Source organism: Balaenoptera acutorostrata, chromosome 7 (genome assembly GCF_949987535.1).
Source record: "Balaenoptera acutorostrata chromosome 7, mBalAcu1.1, whole genome shotgun sequence".
Taxonomy (NCBI): Eukaryota; Metazoa; Chordata; class Mammalia; order Artiodactyla; family Balaenopteridae; genus Balaenoptera; species Balaenoptera acutorostrata.
The window spans coordinates 54,975,069-54,985,567 of record NC_080070.1 but is presented as its reverse complement, the minus strand read 5'-3'; the positions used below and the strand labels follow the sequence as shown (position 1 = coordinate 54,985,567).

The following is a 10,499-nucleotide window of genomic DNA, read 5'->3' as shown; positions in this document are numbered from 1 at the left end:
ACAATGTAAAGCAATTATACTCCAATAAAGATGTTAAAAAATCATAAAAGTACTCATCATGAGAAAAAAATTTGTACCTACATATGGTGATGAATGTTAAATGGACTTATTGTGATGATCATTTTGCAATATATGCAAATATCAAATCATTATGGTTTACACCTTAAATTAATGTTATATAAATTATATATCAATAAAAGTAATTTTAAAAACTTAAAAGAATGCCATTTTTCTAATTCTGTGTAATTCCTTTAGAATAACCTAATATTTCATAACTTTTCACCAGCTTCTTAACATCACTGGGTCCCATGGCGCTTGTAATCTACTAAACCCTTCATCTTATTGATGAACTAGAATTAGGTTCTGTCTCCTCAACAATCTGTGTGTACAAGACTCTGTTATTTATTCGTGCTAAATTTCACCTTTCAAATTTTGTCCCATTTTTATGATTTTTGAATTTTTTTCACATGGTATTGTGCCATTCACTCCATTCCTGGTCCTCTTGGGTTTGTGTTTTCCTCCTATCTGTTAGACATGTCTTCCATGATTTTGCCCACGTTTTATGAAATGCTGAATATAACAGACTACAACACAAAGACTTGTAACCAGTATCTACAACCCTCCCTCGAAATTGAAATTAGTCCAGGTCTCAATACTCTTGGGGTACAGTTGTTTAACTAGCAATAAAAGCACGTTTGTCATATAGCACTGACTATTGTCCATAAGGATATTTATAAGAATCATAAAATGTCTCTCTATAAAATACCCACACATTTTACTATCTTTTTCCCCCAACCACCCACTTCACCACAATGTCTCTGGTCAAGGTAACAACCAAGCTCTACGTAGCTAAAAGAATACTTAATTTTCTATCCTCTTCTTACCTGACTCAGCAACATGTGACAGGGTTGATCACTCTCACTTCTTTGAGTCACTTTCTTTACTTGCCTTATAGGCACACATTGTTCTGATTTTTTCCTATGAAACTTGGAAGTTCATCACGGTCTCGTTTTTATGGGGAAAAAAATCTGAAAAAGAATGGATATATGGTTCCTTCTACTTCCACTCTTAAAATCAGAGTGAACTAGGGCTCAGTCTCTGAACATTTTATCCACCCTACCTACCCCTGTTGGTATTACCCAGGCTAATGGCTTCAGATTCTTTCTATACATTAATAATTCCTGAAAGTATTTGTTCTTTTCACACCTCTACTCAAACTTCAGATTCATATTTCCAACTACCAACTCAATATCTCCACTTCAATATTTAACAGGCATCTCAAATAGAATATTTAAACCAATCCTCCTCTCCTCTCCTGTTCCTCCCACAGTATTCTGTATTTCAGTTAACAGTAAATCCATCCTCCTAGTTGCTTGTGCAAAAAGTACTGATATATCACCTCTGATTCCTTTCTTTGTCTTATACCTTATGCCCAATATGAAGCACATTTTCTCAGCCTTACCTTCAAAATAAATCCAGAGTCTCACCACTTCTCAACATTTCCATTAGACTATCACTGAGCAAGTCACTGCATTCTCTTGCCTGAAACATTTCAATCTACTAATTGGCCTTCGTACTCCAATCTTCACTCCCCTAGTGATTATTCACAATGCAATAGCTGAATGATCCTGGTAAAATCTAAGAAGAATCATGTTGCTCATCTGCTAAAGTTATCCAATAGTTTCCATCTCACAGTAGAAGCCAGTCATTATAACGGTTGGCATGATCCCACATGATTTTGCTCCAAAATTATTTCTCTGACCTTATCTCCCGTAATTCTGTCTCTGAAACCTTCTTTCCCAGGCACAGTGTTCTCATACTATCCTTTAAGTATGATAAGCATACCCAACGAGTTGTTGAAACCTGGTCTTCCCTTAGCCTAGAATGCTCACTTCCTTCAGGTCTTTGCTGAAATATCACTTTCACAGTGAAGCTTCCTCTGACTACCCTATTTAAAATTGTACTTTAGCCACTACTCCTGCCCAAGCACCTTTATCTACTTTCCCTATTTATTTTCCTCAGTAGTGTTTATCATCATCTGGCATAGCATTATATCACTTGTCTATTCTGGTTTTTGTCTGCATGACTCAATTAGAATTAAATTATATTATGGCATTATTTCTAGTTTTGATTATTATTATATCAACAACAGTTAGATTACTGCCTAGCACATGGCCCTTAATATATACTTGTTAAATGAGAAAGAAAATAAAGTGAATAAAGGAAAAATAAAATACTTTTGTTTTTGTACTATTTGTTTTTAGTATACCTGTTAGAATTACTAATGATTGTCTTTTTGTCTTCATTAAACACTCTGCTTAAAATTTTGTCTATAAATATGCTAACTTTTAAATCAGTAATACCTATATTAAATATTGTTCCTTTTATAAAAGTAGAGATGCTTGTTCTAACTTCTCTTCCAGTCTGCCTAATTTCTCAAGGACGATTGATGTCATGAGGTCTTCTTTAGGAAATTTTAATATTCTATGGTAAGATTCTTGTAAATGTGAAGATTCAAACTTATTTGAAGTGGCAAGGAAATAATTTTCTCTGTATGTTCCAAAATTCTTATCCATGTTGGTTCTATAATTTCCACTTTGAAGAACTTTCTCCTTAATAGAGGAAACAAAACAAAATCAGATTTAAGTAACACTACTTTATTATTATTATTGTTGTTGTTATTAGATCATCTGCCTAGCAGTACACAGAAGCAAAAAAAATCTTTTGATTTTCCCAATAAATGGGATATTTAAAAGGCATTAACTTAATCTCTGTTCATTTTTGATCCATAGCTATTGTCTTACTGTTTATGTATGTATGGTACTTGAACAATTACTCTGAATGTTTTCCTTATTCAGTTTATATTGGATTGTTTAAAGGACTACATTTTTCTGCCTCATTGGAATCTTTTGTAATGGTAGCTTTACTCATGTGATGCTACAACTTTTATAATTTCCTACCCTGAAGTACAAGTTGTCTTTTATTTAAATGGTGAAGTCTGCTTTCCCTTAGTTCAAGACAGTAAGTATATCCAGTGAACATTTCCATTGCTGATAATACAAGATAGTCATTTCCATGCCATCAATTCATATCAATCTATCCTTGTTAGTCAAAATTAAGTGCCCAGTAGAGGTTCTCTAGTCTAACCTTCTGAGAGATTAAATTGTCACCAAGAGAATTATAAATATTAACCAGGTGCTGTCTTTTTCATAATAAGACTTCTAGTGAATTCCCATAATTACTCTGTCTTGGCGCTACATCAACTTTGTAATCTGTTTTAGGAAACAGTCATCCACATTACTTTTCCTTTTATGTGCCGGGCCATTTATCATCTATTTTTATAAGAAATATTCCATTTATTTCACTTTTTTTGAATTCACTCAATGTTTATCAATGTTCTTTTATAATCACTTTTATGGAGTTCCACACAAGTATAGAATTTCTTGCAATTTGATGTCTTGCTTCCATTTTTCTATTCCTTTTAGATAAGCTAGGCTTTTTCACTGCCATACTCCAGTCAAAATCTCCATCCCACAAGTTTCTGGTGATATCTAGGAAACTACGTTGTTTCTTTATGCTCAAGTTTTTAATTCACTTTATTCTCTCTCTCTCTCTCTCTCTCTTCTCTCTTCATCTCTCCCTCACCAGCATCAAAGATGTCCTTTCCTACTGTTTGCAAGTGTTAGGAACTTAACCTTTCAACTTCATTTTCCTCATCTGTACAGAGGAATGATAATACTGATCTCAAAATATCAATACATTTGTGAAGATTAAATGAGATAATGAGGGCCTAGTGCTCAACCTATCTTGGTGCGCAGTAGGTCTTCAGTAAGTACAGCTCTCATTACTGTGAAGCCAAGGCTGTATAAGCCATCCTTCTCATCTTCTAGTGGTAAAGGAGTTTGCATCATCATACACACAGTGGTGATGACTGATTACCTCTATTTTTGTTTAATTTGACTTTCTCTGAAACCCATGCTCATGGGGAATGTACAGCCACACAAGTTTTCTTTCTTTTAAGAATATAAAATAATAAACTTAACTAGAGAGTCATTGAGAAATATAGATATAAGAAATGCAAATTCTGTGGGTCAGAAAACATTTTGGATGAATGTTTAAAATCATTTGCAAAATTATAGGAATGGTGATTTTATTCATCATCATTCATGGTATTTTATAAATATCTAGTAAAATTGAACAAAATACACTGAATACTTTTAAGATTTTTCTCAATAAATATCATGTAAAAATTTTGACATTTCCAAAGCTTTACCTCTCCAGTTATACATATGTTGGCTGAACACAGATTTCTGAGTAGGAGAATAAAGAAAACTTAATATTTTAGCCCCAATAATATTTGAAAGTTTGACCAATATATACAAAATATTACTCTGAGTATACTTTATTTTTTTTATTTTGCATTATCAAATACTAATGATAGTTTATATATGTTTTCTTATACAAAAATTAAACATTATTAATTTTAGATGTTGGTGATTCTTACAATTACAAAATTCTCTTGACATAGAAGTGTGTGAAATGAAGTTAATTCAATCTTCCACAGAAACCCAGCCATACAATCTGCATAAGACTATTTTGCATTGAGGAGTAGTTTTCAATCTGAATTAGTCAGAAAATTTCTTGCCATCTCTTATTTCCTATGAAAATATAGTTTATATTGGTTGAAACATTATATTGATTGAAAGGCTAGTCGACAGTGAACCATATGAACAATTTTTAACACATAATTTTCTTTCTCTGACCTTTTACTATTACCTGATAAATAAAACCAAATATGCATTCATTCATTCATTCGTTCACTCGTCCAACGAACACCTAGAAGATAGAGTATTATGTTTCGTTTAATTTTCTTTGCAATATTAATGATCTGCCTAACTTTTTTCTATTTTTTATAACATTATGTGAGAACTCATTCAAAAATATCTTTAACACGTTTCCCTCTACCTTTCCATCAAACTACTTTAAATTTGTCCAATTATTTTCGCAAATTAAAAGAAATCCTTAAAATGCTTGTATTTCAATATCGGCAATTCAGTTCATATTTCTATATTGGTCACATTTTGCATTGGTACCACTATTTTAAATCTTATAATAATCAGACCACTTTAAATACGTCATTTTGTAGGTAGTGACAATTTGTTTTATTTATCCAGAAGAGGGGCTTTAACACCTGTTAGTTCAAGTGAGCTGACACATTTAAGGCCTCTTTCACTCCATTTAATGGTTGCATCTGACTGGAGCAAGAATGATGGCAAAGATCTTGACCTTGAAACAGTGGTTGAATTAAAGGATTCAAGTGGATGATAGAAGTTGTGGCTGGGTTGAAGTGAGGGCCAAACAATGTGGGGATAAATGCTGCAGGGGGCAGGGGCTGAAGTGTTATGTGAGATGGGTGGCAGGGAGTAGCAGTGACCAAGTGCAGGGGATGACCCGCTAAGAAAGTGGGGTGTGCAGGGATGATGGTTGGAGTCAGAGGTGAAAATGTGAATGGATTAAAATGTGGCCTGGAAAGAGGATGCAGATGAGCTATAGGGAGGTGACTGCTATGGGCATTTATGGAAGCAGAAACAAAATGCTGCAGGAACGTGTGGTGGATGGTGGTGATAGAAGCCTGCTGGTGACCTGGAACTGTCTGTACAGCGGAGGCTGGAGAGAAGGCAGTGGGCCCTGCAGCAGGCACAACTCGAAGATGCTTTGATAGGAGCTGTTTCTGCATATGCTGCTGGGCTTGTAGCTGTAGGAGCTTATATTTATCTATTTCATCAGGAGAAAATGTTATGGGCTGTTGAATTAATGGGGGAGAGAGAGATTTATGACACACTTCTAAGTCATCTGCTACTTTGTCATGCTTCTGCATAGTTCTGTCATAGTAAGAGTTTATATTCCCCTCTACCTGATTCATATGCATGCTTACATCCTGTAAGTCTAGATTTATTTGGTCCTCTTTGGTCTCTATTGAATCAGTAACACCAGTATATCTACTAGATGAGAAAGCACCAGGGAAATCTTTTGGTACTGGGTCACAGCTTTGAATAAATGGTTGGACTTCACTAATTAATGATTTTGATTGTTCTTTTGTTGTTGGATACTTTTTCATGTTTGGTAACTGAGACTCTGCTACTACGTGAATTATACCTTTAGAAAGATGATCGTCACAATCAGTGTCTACTAAAACAGTAAAATCATTTGTCTGGGAATTTTTGACTTTGTCTTTGTCAATAGTTCTTTGCATTGCACTGCCTTTATCCTTTCTTCTTCTACTTGTGTTCTGTATTTTTTCAGACAAAGGCAATGCAGGTCTGTTACAGCCTGGTGGTGTAAATTGCACTGTGCATTGGATTTGTGAAGGAGCCTCTGATTCATTTTTACAGCTGTTTGAAGAGACCTCAAAATGAGTTGATTGTTCCTGACATTTCTTGGCTTGTACTCGTTCTAAAAGACTTTTGGCTGTCAGGGGAGTCCTCTCTCCTTCTACAGTGTTCAACTCTGTGGTTTCTGAAGGGCTGCTTGAACAGTTCTTTAGAAGACAGCTGATATTCCCGGAGTTACATTGCATGGGTTTTACTTTTTCCAGATCACAAATATGAGGGCTGTCCAAAGACTGTTGACTTCTTTCACTTTGATTTAAGTAATACATTTTCTCTCTTGAGTAAGAGCCCAATCTGCTGTGCTGAGGTCCCTGGCAATTAGGTGGGTTTTCACTGTTTCCAGCACAAGAAAACCGTGAGCTAGAATCACAATGGGTGATTCTCTTGGAATTTGGCCCTGAAAATTGTTGATTTTCGCCCAGTTTATATTTTTCTCTGCAGTGGCCATAACCATGTTTTGAATATTTTTCATTTTTAACTGATTCCCACAACTTGCAGCCCCTGTCACTCTGGGTTGCAGACTGTGGGCAATCACTCTTTGTTAGCCCATCAGATAAGAAGAGACAGCTGTGCTTGCGGCGTTTCCGTTTGTGCCTTTCAACTGAGTTGTGTTCTCTTTTACAAAAGTAGAGCAAATTACCTCTGCCATGACCACTGGACCTATGCTTTGAACAAGTACTTCTCAAGCTGGATGTACTGCCAGGGGATGTGTCTGAAGGGCTAGAACATGTATTCAGAGACACCTTTGGAGAACTTCTCTTGTAACTTGCTTTTCCACATCCAGAAACCCTGCTGGTCATCCTGATGTGGTTACTATTCAAAATTGCACTGAAGTCCTTCCCATGGTCACTGCGGCCCCTTACTGTGTAAGGACTAGAATTCCAGGTGAATTTATTCCCATCTTCAAAATCCAAATGAGGATCACAGGAAATCAGTTTATGTTTTTTAGTCCTAGAGATATAAGGAGAGAAAGATAGGCCCTCATTTGCATCACTTAGAATTACCCTCTGGCAGCTTTGCCAATGGGCCCTTGAAGGTTCCTTAAGTTCATTATCACTATTATTATTCTTTCTTACACAATTCTTTAGAGAGATATCAAGGTAAGCAGGCACTTCAGGATTTTTCATTTCCAAATCGCTTGCACTAAAATTATGTTCACTCGCGCTGGGCTCAGAATTGTTGTAGCCCAAATTATATTTTCTCTGGAAACTTTCCCAATCTGGATTAGCTATCATCATCTTTGGTTTCAGAGACTGATTATCTTTCTGGATCAGTTTTTGTTGGTCTTTAATTAAACCTGAGACTTGGTTTTCCATTGTAGTCTTCACTTCTGAGGGCTCTTTCAGCAATTCTGTTTTTAAGTCCTCTGGATCATGGCTATCCTTTGTGTTTCGAGAAAGCTTAAAATCAAAATATAATGGGTTGCATCCATAAGAGATACAGGGCTCTGTTTTTGTAAAGAGAAGCAGTTCCGTAGGCCATTGGAGAGTGGTATGGCCATCCTTGCTTTGTACGTGGAGATAAGGCAGTGGTTTGGACTTCACATCACGGGGATATGCCTCTCTTACAAGACTTTGTACATTTCTGTTAACTCTTTCTATTTTATCTAATGATTTTTCTTTCTTCTCCTTTCTGGAGTTGGGATTCAGATGAACTGTACTGCTTTGTTCACTTGGCTCTATTGATGGAAGCTCATCCAAACATTCAAATATCCTGGCATCACTGTGCTTGTAAATGTTTGGTGGGCTGGAGGAAACATTTGCTTGGCATGAGTGATTATTGAGGTTTTCTGAAGTGTTCTTCAGTGTATCTCTAGTTTCCTTTGCTCTGCTGGAAGGAGTAAAATCCACATCTGAAAGATGAATGTTAGATTTACTGAATGAAGCATGAATGCCAATCGAATCTTCTAGTGTTTCATCAACAGAGTCATTTTTGTCTTGCAAAATTTCAGAACGTATGGAGAAGGTATTGTGCAAAATACTTTCCAGATGGCTTGATAAGATGTTTCTATCTTTTTCCTTAGTGAGGTGTGTATCTTCATTTGCAAACCTGCAGCACATGCATTTCTCTGCGGTTTGTTTTGTTTTATAGACGGGTGACTTGTTACAATCGTGGATTTCTTCTGTGTTCTCACTGAAAACTGATGCTGAAGATTCTAATTTTAGATGCACTTTTTTGGAAAAAGAAAATGACACTCCTGTCCTGTGATTTGCATTGCTAAGATTTGAGGATGTTTGTGGTACCTGATTTCCAAACAAACGTCTGTCCGTTTGTAACTGGTGTTGATTTGGTGTGGTGGACCGCTGTTTATCGGAAATGCTTCTGGAGAGATTCTTTCCTTTGAGGAGAAGAGCATTCTTCATGCACGATACCTTTCTGCCACTCTTAACTGGGAAAATTCCTTGCTGGAGTTGCTTTTCTATAGCTACCCTGGGGGCTTTGTATGCTGGTCCATTTCCAGAAACACTGTAAATAGAATAAATATTTAAATGATTAAGACATCAGATTTGAAATCTTACCTATATGTGAACATTTTATAGTGTTTGACGATGGGTTCTGATACTATTTATGAACTATGTCTATTGTAATGTAACAATTTCACTATGCTTATATAACTCAGTATATCTATGTTTTATAGTGGCGATTTCTACAATGCATCTCTTAAGTGGATTCTTTTGAAATTAGCAAAAAGCAATAGCAGATGAATATCTTATGCTAGTGCTGCAAAAGAAAATAAACTATCACATTTACATCACATTACGTCCTCCAGAACCTACTAATTCTTTGGAATACAGATTTAACATTATTTTGCAAAGAGTTCTCCAATCAGTGCCTTCACCTAAATAGAAAATAAAATGGAATTAAAAGTCACTTCCAAAGCATAAACTTATCTCTTTTATTTGCTTTTTTTGTTGAAAGTTCTAGCATTCTATAATTTTTGTTTCCTCAGTCTTAAAATTCTTTCATGTTTGTTTCCTTTTGAAACAGGATGCTTAGTTCTTTCTTTATGATTTGTCATTAATTTGATCAATTATAAGAAAGTAATACACATTTACATGCCATCTCAATATCTTCAATTAGTCTGAAATCCTTTTTTTTAGCTTCTTACTCACCAAAATATTTTTCTTCTATCTTTTTTTTGCATATATGTTTTATCTTTTAACAGATTTTTAAAGATTATTCATTCTATTGAGCTTAATTCAGTCAGAAAACTGGAAAGACCCATACATACAAGAGATGAAACTCTTCAGATTAAAATTGCCTCTAATGTTCTATCTGTGAAACCCCTACAACAAAACAAATCTTATTGGAGGGAAAGCAATACAAATCACATCATTTTGAGTTGGCTTTCTTTTCCTTTTTCTTGCTTTGAGCTGGCTTGCTTTGAGCTGCTTTGCTTGTTTGCTTTGAGTTGGCTTTCTTTTCCTTTTTTTTTCACATTCTTGGATGTGTTTTGTTGGCCTTTTTCTATTTTCAAATTTTACTTCACTTTTATGCAGTCATTTATTGCTTGAGTAAACAGTACTAAAACAACTGATATCTTTTCCATATGTAGCTTAAATTCTAATGGGGAGGAGTCCTTTCCTAGCCCTCCATCTGAGAAATTCTTTCTTATTGCCTTTACTTAACTATTCAGCCAACTGTCATAGAACTCTGGCGTCACATTCCTTTTGTCCACCAAATTTCATGTACATTGCTTCACTGTCTTTATATGTTTACTATTACAGAGACATATTTAACTAGCCTCCTTTTATTCATACTGAAACAGATCTGCTCATGTATTTATATGGTTTTGTAAATTTTCCTTTTTATTTATATATAATGTATTTTGTTATATTTATTACATACAACAAATTATGTATATATATACACATAATATACCAGGCCATAGTTACAAATTGATTTCTTTTGGTTAATTTTTGCCAGTATTTCTGGGCACTTTCAATTCAATTTTCTTCAGTTCAGATACATTTTCTTCTCTGATGTCTCTGATTATTTCTTCTTCCCTCTCCTAGTTTCTTATCCTGGACTTTATAAGTTAAGTTTATTTGCTCTCATGAATATATCTTTTGGTCTTACTACTTATATTAGTAGTCTAGTATTTTTAGT

At 35.0% G+C, this 10,499-nt stretch overlaps 1 protein-coding gene across 1 annotated transcript in view; it reads right to left on the bottom strand.

Annotated features, from left to right (window-relative positions):
• Nucleotides 1-5,194: 5,194 nt before the first annotated feature.
• The window catches only part of ZNF804B (zinc finger protein 804B), a 529,401-nt gene continuing 524,096 nt past the window's right edge, over nt 5,195-10,499 (bottom strand). The window contains exon 4 of the mRNA XM_057550283.1: nt 5,195-8,855. Coding sequence (XP_057406266.1) covers nt 5,195-8,855 — 3,661 coding nt within the window. The remainder of the gene's footprint in view (nt 8,856-10,499) is intronic.